At 39.5% G+C, this 14,487-nt stretch overlaps 1 protein-coding gene across 4 annotated transcripts in view; it reads left to right on the forward strand.

Annotated features, from left to right (window-relative positions):
• The window catches only part of PPP1R12B (protein phosphatase 1 regulatory subunit 12B), a 214,625-nt gene that overhangs the window by 61,333 nt on the left and 138,805 nt on the right, over positions 1–14,487 (forward strand). For all 4 annotated transcript variants that reach the window (XM_039227471.1, XM_039227472.1, XM_039227475.1 and 1 more), the window contains exons 3-7: positions 1,421–1,539; positions 8,864–9,023; positions 10,371–10,515; positions 11,585–11,659; positions 14,269–14,348. In XM_039227471.1, the coding sequence (XP_039083402.1) occupies positions 1,421–1,539; positions 8,864–9,023; positions 10,371–10,515; positions 11,585–11,659; positions 14,269–14,348 (579 nt within the window). The remainder of the gene's footprint in view (positions 1–1,420; positions 1,540–8,863; positions 9,024–10,370; positions 10,516–11,584; positions 11,660–14,268; positions 14,349–14,487) is intronic.

The following is a 14,487-nucleotide window of genomic DNA, read 5'->3' on the forward strand; positions in this document are numbered from 1 at the left end:
GAGAGAGGGAGTCACAGACTGAAACAGGCTCCAGGCTCTGAGCTGGCAGTCAGCACAGAGCCCGACGCGGGGCTCGAACCCACGAACCGCGAGATCATGACCTAAGTGAAAGTCGGACGCTTAACCGACTAAGCCACCCAGGCGCCCCTAAAATATGGTGCTTTAAACATAGTAGGGGTCCAATAAATGCTCACCAAATTGTTGAAATCTGATTTTTCCTTTAAATACTTTTGAGTATTTGTTAGAGTTCCCAGCATTACTGGGATTCTCACTAGCCCAAAAGCATCTTAATCCAGAACAGATGAAATAGACTTTAAAAAAAAATTTTTTTTTAATGTTTATTTATTTTTGAGACAGAGAGAGATAGAGCACGAGCCGGTGAGGGACAGAGAAAGAGGGAGACACAGAACCCAGAGCAGGCTCCAGGCTCTGAGCTGTCAGCAGAGAGCCCGATGCGGGGCTCGAACCCACGGACCATGAGATCATAACCTGAGCTAAAGTCGGATGCCTAACCAACTGAACCACCCAGGCGCCCCTGAACTAGACTTAAAGATGGAAGACTGAGGCCATCGCCTCTGTCATTTGCCACCTGTATGATTTTTTAAAAATTACTCAACATAGATGAGCCTCAGTTTCTCGTGAAGGTAGTGCTACTTATATATCATCTACTTCATAAAATTTTCTGACTCGTTATGTAATTTTATCTGGAAGCACTTTGAAAATCAAAAACGATCCATTTAAGGTATTAAAATGATCAGACCTTTCTCAGGATTGACTATTGTATTTCAATACAAAATCTGTTTAGAATTTACTTATTTCTTTAGTAATTTAGTTTTCTGTTAGAGTGTAGAACATTTCATGTGGATGGCTGGTTGAAGAGAGAGGTATTGTGGATTTACACAGATTTACACAGATTCATGCATGATTTACACAGATTCATGCACATTTTAATTCATTATTTTCCTGTTTTCATACCCCAACACTACTTAATATATTCTAATGTGTCATTTGAGAAAGTTACATATCTTCTGAGAGCTCTCATTCTCAATATTACAAGCATAATAAATCCTTTTGGGAATCTGTTTGGACCTCAAGGATGGTAGGTGAAATTTTAGGGCTGCATATCTTCCTGATGGTATTTATAAAGTCTCTTGCTATCCAATGGGAGTGAGAGGGTGGAAGTTAGGAATATGAGTGTGAAAGAAATTCTGTTTGTTGGCATTGCTCATCAGGAAATAGAGAAGCTTCCAGTTCTAATTATTGAAGGCTAATGGAGTTAGAAATTAATAATGGAACACATTACCTGGGACCATATTTAAAACCTCAAAACAGTGGCCTTGCTCTGAATTGAAAACCAGATGCATGTGTTTAAATTGATATTAAATTGACAGATAATGTAGATCCTGGATCTTGTCTACAGGTATTTCATCAACCATGGAGCCAGTGTGGGTATTGTGAATAGTGAAGGTGAAGTCCCGTCTGACCTTGCAGAAGAGCCTGCCATGAAGGATCTTCTTCTGGAACAAGTGAAGAAGCAAGGTAAGCTAAGTGATTAGAGGGGGCCAGGAGAGACTTTCAGACATTGCCACTTAGAAAATAATCCCTTTGCTGTAAAGAGCTTTTCATTATCATATGATAGGAGAGGATTAGATCTGTCTGCATGGCATTTAGTCATCAATCACCAGCGTCCTGTATCCTCTTAAGAACTCACACAAGAATAGGCCAAATGCCAAAAGGATGACCAGCCATTCCTTATTTTTGCCATATCTGAGGATGTATACCCATTGTATAGTTGGGAGTGACCTGATTATTCTTTGATAATACAAATTAGACTGACGAGGAGCATGAACATTTCTCACTGAATATACATGGTGTTTTGCTACACATTATGAAGTGTAAAGAAAGGATAATATACAATGTAAATTTGAGTATGGCCCAATTTCTGTTTATGACTCAATTTCCAGAAGAATCCATATCAGAGAATAGGTCAGGATTTTCCTGAAGGTCTCTAGGTTCTTTAAAAAAACAAAATTACAAATAGATTGCAGGGAGGACAGGTTTTAGGAAGTTTACTAGAACTATCAAGAAACTTTGTGGACATGATTTGTAGTGAGTTTTTGTTTTTCTGTTAAACTACTTTACCCACAGTCTGCACTTCATTCCAAAAGATTTAGCTCCAGTGGCCTTTCCTGATATGATCCTTTAGAATAGGCGGGCCAATTCTGGCCACATCCATTTGTTTACATAATATTCAAAGCTGCATTTGCACTACCATGGAAGAGTTGAACAGACTGAATGACTCACAGAGCTGAAAATATATGATATCTGGCTTTTTATAAAAAATGTGCCAATGCCTACCTTAAAATAATGATGTTCTAGGGCAATAAATACTTGTTTTTACTGCCTTCCTGTGTGTAATTTTTGTGCCCTTTGAATTGAAGAGCTTTATACTTAGTTTACCATTCAGTCCCACCTACCCTTATCCAAAGATTGGCATCACAATTTACAAAAACTTTTTTTCTTTTTTAAACAAACTGGGGTTTTAAAAATAGCCTTGATTTAAGAAACCAACTTTTCTATTTTGATTTCTTTTTTTTAAAATATTTATTTTATTTTATTTTTTAAATAGTTTATTGTGAAGTTGGTTTCCATATAACACCCAGTGCTCATCCCCACAAGTGCCCTCCTCCATGCCCATCCCCCCTTCCCCTTGCCCCCACCCTCATCAGCCCTCAATTTGTTCTCAGCATTCAAGAGTCTCTTATAGTTTGGCTCCCTCCCTCTCCCCCACTATTTTTCCTCTTCTTCTCCCCCATGGTCCTCTGTTAAGTGCTTCCTAAACCTCCTATATGTGCAAATATATGGTATCTGTCCTTTTCTGCCTGACTTATTTTGCTCAGCATAATACCCTCAAGTTCCATCCATGTTGCTACACATGGCCAGATTTCATTCTTTCTCATTGCCATGCAGTATTCCATTGTATAAATAAACCATATCTTCTTGATCCATTTGTCAGTTGATGGACACTTAGGCTCTTTCCATGTTTTGGCTATTGTTGAGAGTGCTGCTATGAACATTGGGGTACATGTGCCCCTATGCATCAGCACTCCTGTATCCCTTGGGTAAATTCCTAGCAGTGCTATGGCTGGGTCATAGAGGAGTTCTGTTGTTAATTTTCTGAGGAACCTCCACACTGTTTTCTAGAGGGGCTGCACCAGTTTACATTCCCACCAGCAGTGTAGGAGGGTGCCTGTTTCTCCACATCCTTGCCAGCATCTAGAGTCCTCTGATTTGCTCATTTTAGCCACTCTGACTGGCGTGAGGTGGTATCTCAGTGTGGTTTAGATTTGTATTTCCCTGATAAGGAGGGATCCTGAGCATCGTTTCATGTGTCTGTTGGCCATCTGGATGTCCTCTTTGGAGAAGTGTCTGTTCATATCTTCTGCCCATTTCTTCACTGGATTGACTTTCACTTTTTGCAGACAACATGATACTCTACATAGAAAAGTCGACAGACTCCACCAGAAGCCTTCTAGAACTGATCCATGAATTCAGCAAAGTTGCAGGGTACAAAATCAACATACAGTAATCGTTTGCATTTGTATACACCAACAATGAAGCAACAGAAAGAGAAATCAAGAAACTGATCCCATTTACAATTGCACCGAAAACCATAAAATACCTAGGAATACACCTAACCAAAGATATAAGAGATCTGTATGATGAAAACTATAGAAAACTTATGAAGGAAATTGAAGAAGACACAAAGAAATGGAAAAACATTCCATGCTCATGGATTGGAAAAATAAATATAGTTAAAGTGTCATTACTACCCAAAGCAGTCTACAAATTCAATGCAATCTATTTTGATTTCTGACTCTTCAGTTAAGGAGTATGCTCTGTTGGAAGAAGTATTCAAATGTATACTTAACTTTGCAGCATGACAGTTTACTCTTTGCATGGAACTCTGGTATGTTCTAAATTAGATATTCCTTTTAACCCAATAAGAGGATATAATAGTCATATATACATATGTACCCAACTTGGTACATCTAACTGTATTAAACAAATACTGACAGATCTGAAGGGAAAAATAGATATATTGTATTATGTCTATTTTGACAATAGTACTGAAGTCCCCCACTTTCAGCAATGGATAGGTCATCCAAACAGAAAATCAACAAGGAAACATTGGACTTGAACTATACTTTAGACGCTATGGACCTACTAGACATATACAGAACATTCCATCAATAACAAGAGGAAAACTGGAAAATTCATAAATACGTGGGGATTAAACAACATGTTACTGAACAACCAGTGGGTCAAAGAAGAAATCAAAGGAAAAATTTAAAAATATCTTGAGGGGCGCCTGGGTGGCTCAGTTGTTTGGGCTCCAACTTCAGCTCAGGTCATGATCTCATGGTTTGTGTGTTTGAGTTTCCATCAGGCTCTGTGCTGACAGCTCAGAGCCTGGAGCCTGCTTTAGACTCTGTGTCTCCCTCTCTCTCTGCCCTTCCCTGCTTGTGCTCTGTCTCTCAAAAAAATAAACATTAAAACATTTTAAAAAATATCTTGAAACAAAAATGGAAATACATGTTAAAACATGTTTTACATGCAACAAAAGCTTTTCTTAAAGGGAAGTTTATGGTGTCAAATGCTTACATTAGGAGAAAAGAAATATCTCAAATATACAACTCATCTTTACATCTCAGAGAACTAGAAGAAGGAAGAAACTAAGCCCAAAGTTAGCAGAAGGAAGGAAATAACAAAGACCAGAGCAGAAATAAATGAAACAGGGACCAGAAAAAAACAATAGAAAAGATCAATGAAACTGAGAGGTTTTTTTTTTTGAAAAGATAAGTAAAATCAACAAACCTTTAGCTAGACTAAGATAAAAAAGACTGAAATAAAATCAAGTGAAAGAAGAGGCATTACAACTGATAAACACAGAAATGCAAAACATCATAAGAAACTACTGTGAACAACTATGCCAACAAATTGGATAACCTAGAAGAAATGGATACATTCCTAGAAATATAAAACTTACCAAGACTGAATCAGGAAAAAATAGAAAATCTGCACAGATTGATAACAAGGAGATTGAATCAGTAATAAAATAACAAGAAAAACTCAGAATCATGTGGTTTCTCTGGTGAATTCTACCAAACATTTAAAGAAGAATTCATGCCAATCCTTCTCAAACTCTTTCAAAAAAATTTAAGAGGAGGGAACACCTCAAATTCATTTTATGAGGACAGCTTTCCTCTCATATCAAAGCCAGATAAGGACAGTACAAGAAAAGGAAACTATAAGCCAATATCCCTGATGAATATAGATGCAGAAATTCTCAACAGAATGTTAGCAAACCAAATTCAGCAGCACAAGAAAGCTCATATACTATGAACAAGTGGGATTTATCTCTGAGATTCAAGGATGATTGAGCATACATAAATATGATATACAATAATAATAGAATGAAAGATAAAAATTACATGATCATCTCAACAGATGCAAAAAAAGCATTTGACAAAATACAATAACATTTTATGACGAAAATTCTGAACAAATTGGATATAGGAAGAATGTACCTCAACATTATAAAGTCCATATATGGGGACACCTGGGTGGCTCAGTCGGTTAAACATCTGACTCTTGATTTCAACTCGTCATGATCTCAACTCAGGTCACGATCTCGCAATTTGTGGTATCAAGTCCCACATTGGGCTCTGTGCTGACAGCATGGAACCTGCTTAGGATCCTCTCTTTCCCTCTCTGCCCCTCTCCTACACATATGTGTGCGCTTTCTCTCAAAATAAATAAATTTTAAAAAGATGGGAAGAGGAACTGGGTAGACATTTTTTCAAAGACGTACAAATAGCCAACAGGTTCATGAGAAGATATTCAGCATCACTAATCATCAAGGAAATGCAAATCAAAACCACTGTGAGATATCAAAAAAAAGAAAGAAAAGAGGGGCTCCTGGGTAGCTCAGTCAGTTGAGCTTCCGGCATCTGCTCAAGTCATGATCTCACGGTTTGTGAGTTCGAGCCCCACGTCAGGCTCTGTGCTGATAGCTCAGAGCCTGGAGCTTCCTTTGAATTTTGTGTCTCCCCCTATCTCTACCCCTCCATGATCATGCTCTGTCTCTGTCTCTTTCTCAAAAATAAATAAAAACATTTTAAAAAATTAAAAAAAAAACCCACTGTGAGATATCACCTCACACCTCTTATCATCAAAAAGACAAGAAATAATAAGTGTTGGAGAGGCTGTGGAGGAAAAGGCACTCGTGTACATTTGGTGTGAATGCAAATTGGTATAGCCACTATGGAAAAATGTATGGAATTTCCTCAAAAAATTAAAAATAGTACTGTCATATGGTCCAGCAGTTCCACTATAAGGTATATATCCAAAAGAGATGAAAGTAAGATCTCAGAGATATCTGTACTCCCATTTTCAATGCATCACTATTCACAGTAGCCAAGATATGGAAGGAACTTAAGTGTCATTCTATGGATGAATGGATAAAGATATTACATATATACATATATGTATTACGTGGAATATTATTCAGCCGTGAGAAAGGAGGAAATAATTGATATGTACGACAACATGGATAGGCCTTATGCTAAGTGAAATAAGTGGGTTATGCTAAGTGAAATAAGTCAGACAGGGAAAGAAACAAATATTGTTTGATATTGTAGAAATGGAGAGGAGAATAGTGGTTTCCGGGGGCTGTGGATGGGGACAAAAAGGGAAATACTGGTCAAAGAAAGGGTACAGGCTTCTGGTTATTAAATAAGTTCTGTGGATCTGATGTACAGCATGGTAACTATAATTAACAACACTGTATTATGAAACTGAAAGTTGCTAAGTGACCTTAAATGTTCCCACCACAAAAAAGAAATGGTAATTACGTGAGGTGATGGGGTTGTTAACTGACTTTATTGTAGTGATCATTTTGCAATATGTCAGTATCAAATCAACATGTTGGAAAAATTAACTTACATAGTATTATATATCTATTGTATCTCAGTGACACTGGAAAAGAAAAGGAAATAAAATAAATTGCTTACCCTTCTACTCCATCTGTCTCCCCAAATCAGACAGATAATCCTTAGGTAATTCACGGGTTCTCATTTAGGAAGTGAGTTGGAAGAGAGTAGACCAAGCACAGATAAAGCCTGCTTGGGGGTATAAAACTCTTTGGATGGGTATGCTTGTATTTGGTACATGTCATTATCTTATATAAGGGGGAAGGCCCCAGCCTAGCCCCTTTTCACTGGCACAGATGTTGGAGAGTTGTTGGCCAAAAGGAGGAACTTTTGGGAGTTCCTCCATAATGTTTTAAAGTGAAGCAAAAGCTACATTCCCTTGGAGGTTTTAACTACATGTGACCTACTCAGCTGCTCTATATTCTATAGCTTCAGGTCAGTGTATTTCCCTCCATATGGAAATGAACATTAGAGGTAGATTATTTTTTAAAGTATATCATGCCTGAAACCAAGATTTTTAAAAATAAATTTATTTTGGGGGGAGCATAAGTGGAGGAGGAGCAAAGAGAAGGGTACAGAAGATCCACAGTGGGCTCTGCACTGACAGGCTGACAGCAGTGAGCCTGATGTGGAGCTTGAACTTATGGACCAAAAGATCATGACCTGAGCTGAAGTCAGATGCTCAACAGACTGAGCCACCCAGATGCTCCGTGAAACCAAGATTTTTTGTTACCAACCTTATGGTGTAGTGAGTGGAAAAGAGCAACAGACAGGGACCTAGGATGTTGGAGTTCTAGCAGCAGCTCTGATGTAATCTGTGGCTTTGAGCAAAGACACTTCACCTTTCTATACTTATTTCCTCATCTTCTAAATGGTGTTAGTGATTTGTTATATTTACCTCAAAGGATTGTTGGCAAACTAACATGGTATATAACATGTAGAAGGTCTTTGAATTGTACAGCATTGTACATCTATTATAATACAAAACTAATGTCCCTTTGGTCTTTATGCTCTTAAAACTGAAAATAAGTTGAAGTATGTTCCTTTAATGGATCTGCCATCACACAGTGCTTATTTTTTTATTTTACTTTATTTTAAATAATTTATTGTCAAGTTGGTTTACATATAACACCTAGCGCTCATCCCAACTAGTGTCCTTAAAATGATGATTTGACCCTGGTAAAACAACGAATATGTGTATAAATGTCATTGCTCTTCTAAATAAAGAGTAAATTTGATGAATACCCAATTTGGTGACTAAAGTGTTATTTGTGGTTTTATTTATGGTGTGTTTATTTTTTATTTTATTTTTAAAAAATTTTTTAATGTTTTTTTTTTTTTTTTTTAATTTTTTTTTTTAAATGTTTTATTTATTTCTAGGAGAGAGACAGCGTGAGCAGGGGAGGGTCAGAGAGAGAGGGAGTCACAGACTGAAACAGGCTCCAGGCTCTGAGCTGGCAGTCAGCACAGAGCCCGAAGCGGGGCTCGAACCCAAGAACCACGAGATCATGAACTAAGAAAAAGTAGGACGCTTAACCGACTAAGCCACCCAGGCACCCCAAAAAATTTTTTAATGTTTTATTTATTTCTGAGAGGGGGAGAGAGAGAGAGACAGTGTGAGCAGGGGAGGGTCAGAGAGAGAGGGAGATATAGAATCTGAAACAGGCTCCAGGCTCTGAGCTAGCTCTCAGGACAGAGCCTGATGTGGGGCTCGAACCCACGAACCATGAGATCATGATCTGAGCCGAAGTTGGACGCTTAACCGACTGATACACCCAGGTGCCCCTATGATGTGTTTAGAATCTATGGAAAACATCCTGCCAGATTTAGGTGGACGTTTAGTAATGCTGGCTTTCTGGTTTCTGCAGGAGTTGATCTAGAGCAGTCAAGAAAAGAAGAAGAACAACAGATGCTACAGGATGCCCGCCAGTGGCTCAACAGTGGGAAAATAGAAGATGTAAGGCAGCCTCGTTCAGGGGCCACAGCCCTCCATGTGGCGGCTGCCAAGGGCTACTCTGAGGTCCTCAGGTATTGTCCATTTCCCTCAGTCGGGAGTTTGCTAGACCAGGAGAAGATGAGCTGGGTTTTGGAAGCAGGGGCTGAATTAGATTTTCAACTGTGTTGTGTTTCCTTCTTTATTGTTTTCCTCTCTGATCATGCAGTCTCTTCTTACATCTTGCTGATATTAATCCACCAATGGTCTCCCACCCTCCTACTATCACTTTAGCTTCTCACTAACATGCAGGCAGAGTTGAGGTAGACTGGCCTAAAAGATGACTCTACGTGATCTCTTCAGCTCTGTGATTTATCATTACTTTCCCTGCAGTCTCCTCCTTCGGTGGCATGTAATATAGGACAGAATCGTTCCTGTCAGGTCATTTTGGTCCTTTTTGGACACAGATCATTTCTTTGGACTCTTTAGATTAACTTTACAGGTCTTGAGTGTGCCGTGTCCAGCTAGAGTAGGAGAGTTAAACTTATATGAGGGAGTTAGACTCTACTCCTCTGCCTGTTCCATTTTTCCTTACATCCACACATGCTCCATGTAGCTCTTGGTACTGACTGTTGACAGGCTTTCCCTAATCATGGGTAGCTAATATACTGTCTGTGTAGTTGTGGCCAGATTCTTCCAGTGCTTCATATTCCACCCACTGTGGGGTTTCACTGGGCTGATTGAGGTTCCTTGTATCACGGGCCTCCAGATACTTTCTAAGAAGTAAGCAGAATATGAGTGTCATTCTCTACACTTACTTCTTAGAAAGTGTCTGGAGGCCTGCGGTATAGGGAACCTCAATCAGGTCAGTGCAGTTTGGGGCCTCAGGAGTCCTACGTTTCTTCCTCCTTGCACATAGATTATAGCTTTGTAGTTAGCAAGAAGTCCCTGCAGATGCTTTGCAGAGTTGGAAGTGTGACAGCCTATAGTAAAACATGCGGGGTCCTGGAAAGATCAACTAGAAAAGTAGTAAGTAAAGTGCCCTGAAGAGAATTGGGTTCTCACCCTACATGTTTCTCTCTCCCTGCACTAGAAGTGGAAAACACACCTTGTAACAGAATTATGTGGTTTGACAAATTTAATAAGACTTTGGTTAATCTCAAAAGTATACACCTTTCTAAATACTTCTCTTGTGTGGTGCAACGTGGGTATGCCTGGGAAATGCCATATGACCTTTCAGAGAGGGTTGATAACTGTTACCCATGATTGGTTCTCAGTGTAGTAACTATGAAAACTGAGCTGTACCTTAGAGGACAGAAACAATCACACGACCCCAGTGGTTTCAGGGCCAAAATCTGAAATCTCAATTTAGGGGATAGTTTATTTGGCAGGAAACTATAATATAGAGGGTATAAATGTCTTGTTTGGGGTTTTCTTCTTAGACTTTTAATCCAGGCTGGCTATGAACTCAACGTTCAGGATTATGATGGCTGGACACCCCTCCATGCTGCGGCACACTGGGGTGTGAAGGAGGCTTGCTCCATCCTGGCAGAAGCTCTCTGTGATATGGATATCAGGAACAAACTGGTTAGTATGCCCGACCTTCTAAAAGGGCAGTGAGATTGGTGGCTGGGTCTCTCGAACAAAAAGCTTAAAGTCTCAGTTAAAATGGCTAGGCTTACTGTCCAGGGAAATATACATCACAGGTGGCTATGGCTCTGCTTCCCACATCCTCGTCCCTCCCCGCCTGCCTCATTGTCAACACAGAGAGGTTTGCTATGTTAAGTAAAACTCTATTCACCTAGCATTCTGATTCTGCTTATGTTGAAGCACCTAAAATAAACAGAAAAAAAAGATATTTGCTCTAGGCAAAAATGAGCATTGGGAAGTCCTTAAGGCTATTGTTTATGGTGAAGTATGAAAGATTTTATTTTACTTTATTTTTAATTCAAAGACTTTTAATAGCTGAGCTCTACTCACATCCAATCATTGAAAAAAAGACAAAACATTACAATGACATAAATCCTTGGGTCTGGCTGAAAATGGTGTTATTCAGCCTCACTTCAAGTAACTTTAGAAGCCCCGGAACACCTATCCCTACATATACTGGTTTTCTAGGAATCCAGAGACATGGCTTTTGACTTACTAGATGTTCTTACCTGCCTCACATCTCTCCTGAACCCAGCTTTCATCCTCAGATTGTGGGTTAGCATCTTAAACTGTACTGACTTTTCCTGAAAGACATACCCTTCTCTTACTTAAAGGGAGATGACATGTCCCCTGAACCTCCTTCTGAGGCTTTTAAAAGTCCCTTATTAAATTTATCAGAGCAATTAAGACCATTTTAGATCAGGTACAAGTGGAAATTTCAACTGATTATTTGCCAAAAGGCAATAAGCATTAGAGAGAATAAGATGCTTTCCTCAATACTGTTTTACAAAATATAAAAACCTGTATTTAAAGGACTTGATGTTCCTTGTTTTGTTTCTTCCTCTGTGCTAGTTGAAGGCGTTATTATAATGGAGAATAGATTCGTTAGGGAAGCAGCTATCAATTGGAACAAAGGTATAAAGTGATTATTGAATCATTTTCCGATAAAGTCGTGTGATCACTTCTTCTGTTTTCTGTTGATCGCGGTGCCCCTCTTCTCTGCCAGGGCCAGACACCATTTGATGTGGCTGATGAGGGTCTTGTGGAGCACTTGGAGATGCTCCAGAAGAAGCAGGATGTGGTGAGTCTTCAGTCAATGCTTTGAAAGCTTTTGTAACAGTGGGGGCGCCTGGGTGGTTCAGTCGGTTAAGTGTCTAACTCTTGATTTCGGCTCAGGTCATGATCTCATTGTTTGTGGGTTGGAGCCCCAAGTCAGGCTCTGGGCTGACAGTGGAGCCTGCTGGGGATTCTCTCTCTCCCTCTCTCAGCCCCTCCCCCACCGGCACTCACTCATGCATGCTCTCTCTCTTTCTCTTTCTGAAAAATAAATAAATAAACATTTCTTTCTAAAGCTTTTATCACAGTGCACCACAGATATCTCAATCACTTGTTTTAGTTGTCTACGGAGAGCTGAAATGGACATATCTGCATTTCAGAGATGGTAGTTGTTCCCTTCTGGGACTAACAATAGTCTGTTACAAGATATCCCAGAAACCATTGTTGTTAAATTTTGCTCATTATAAGATAGCCTGCAGGCAGCTGGAAGTCAAAAGTGACAAGAACGGGGGCACCTAGGTGGCCCAGTTGGTTAAGTATCCGACTCTTGATTTCAGCTCAGGTCATGATCTCATGGTTCATGAGTTCAAGCCCGACCTCAGGCTCTCTGCTGTTAGCACAGAGCCTACTTTGGATCTTCTATCTCCCTTTCTCTCTGTGCCCTCCACCCCTGCTCCCGTTTCCCCCCCCCCTCAAAAATAAATAAGCATTAAGAAAATAAAATAAAATCTATTTTACAAAATGACAAGAACAACAAAATAATAATTACCCTTGAGTTTTAGAAAGTGAATGTGGTATGTTCAAATCAGTTTTTTCTAAATAGGGAGTACGAGGGTAGAGGACATCTCATAACTTTTTTTCTCCCCTTAGACTGGAAGGACATCTTTATTTAAAGTAAATTCACTGCAGAGGGGAATATATTTCTTTCTGAAAAAGCAAACAAGGCCACAAAACTAAAACTGCCTTTTGGCATTGGACACTACTCGGTCAGTGATTCATACTTATTCAGTATTCATCAGATATCCAGAATTCAGTCCCCTTCTCCCTTCTCATGTGTTTGGCAGCACATACCATTATGTTACTTAGTGCTACATAGGAGAACTATGTAAGTGTGGCGCCCACATATAGACTGCAGAATGAAAAAACCCACCCAATATACAGACAAGCTGTAAATTTTCTACCCATAAGTGGGATGAGTAATTTGGGCAAGGAGAATAAAGATGAGTTATTGATGATCAGGGCTGATGTTTGAAGATAGTGGAACAGAAAAAAATCGCTAGCTTTCCTTTGCATGATTATGGCTCAGGGCACGTGAACTCAAGGTTAGGACCTATAAGAGAAACCCAGAGCAGTTCTGAAAGAAAGAACTATATAGTTCACTGATGGGACAGACCAAGCATGTCTCCCTCGCACATGTTCAGCACCACGTCTGCACTGGTAAAGTGAAGATCCTCATCACTTCAAGGCTTAATTGGAAAATTGTATACATACAGCTCAGACAAACCACAGCTGAGCAACTGGAATCAAAACTAAAACTCAGGACTTTGCAAACACAGTATTGGTGCTGTTGTTTAGCAGCGGCCACCTTCCTAAGATGTATACTTTGCATAGTGAGATGGTGCTGTTTTTTTTTTTAAGTCCATTTATTTATTTTGAAAGAGTAAGAGAGCATGAGCAGGAGAGAGGCAGAGAGACAGAGGGAAAGAAAGAATCCCAAACAAGCTCTGTTCTGTCAGTGCAGACCCCGACTTGGGGCCTGATCTCTTGACCTTGAGATCATGACCTGAGCTGAAACCAAGAGTTGGACGCTCAGCCGACTGAGCCATCCAGCACCCCTGGTTTTTGTTGTTTTTTAAACTTTTTATTCTGAAATAATTTTTAGACTTACATAGAAGTTGTAAAAATAATACAGAGAGTTTCTGTGTATCCTTTACCCAGCATGGTTTGGTTTCTGAACATAAATAATGTTTTCACTAAATAACAATTCTATACTGGGAATGGTGTTTACCTTTGTTCCCTGAGTAACTTGGGTCCAGGGATAGAAACACATTTTGTGCAGAGCATGTATCTAAGTACCAGGTGATTTATTCTCACTGCTTATTTCCCCTTTAGTACCTGTTTATTTTTTCCTTGAGAACTACTGACAACCTAATGCAGTATGTGGTCATAATGAATTCTTTAAAAGTTCCTTTCCTTTTTTTTTCTAATCCACCAGAAGCCAGGCTTTTTTTTTTTTAAGTTTATTATTATTATTTTTTAGTAATCTCTATACCGAACATGGGGCTCGAAGTCATGACCCCCAGATCAAGAGTTGCATGCTCTTCCGACTAAGCCAGTCAAATGCCCCGAGAGGCCAGGCTTTTTTGGAAGATTGGGTTTGGATATTTCATATGGGCAGTTTTATTGAACCTCTCACACCATGGTTTCTCTCTTACCTTGGATGAGGATGTTTCTCTGTCATTGTCTTCTAAGGAGACCCAACTGATGTATTTCTCTTTTTCTCAGTTCTTTCTTCCCCTTTTGGTTTTGGTCCTGTCTTCTTAAGAATGACAGTGCCATTTTGAGTTCTCATTGCTGCTAACTTTTACCGATAGTCAGCTTCTTCTCTTTTCCCACTGTTTTCTCAATTTCCAGCTTCGCAGTGAAAAAGAGACACGAAATAAGCTCATTGAGTCAGATCTGAACAGCAAGTTGCAGAGTGGACTCTTTAAGAAGTAAGACATTCAGAGCTTGAGAAATGTGATGAGCTCTGCTGTGTGTGGGTGCTGTGTGTGTGTGTGACATACTTAGCTTAAGAGTTTATACAGTAAAGAAACTGTATTTGAACGTTTGAGGAGCAAGGAGGTGGCATTG

This window comes from Hyaena hyaena, unplaced genomic scaffold, assembly GCF_003009895.1.
Source record: "Hyaena hyaena isolate Hyena2069 unplaced genomic scaffold, ASM300989v1 scaffold_28, whole genome shotgun sequence".
Lineage (NCBI taxonomy): Eukaryota > Metazoa > Chordata > Mammalia > Carnivora > Hyaenidae > Hyaena > Hyaena hyaena.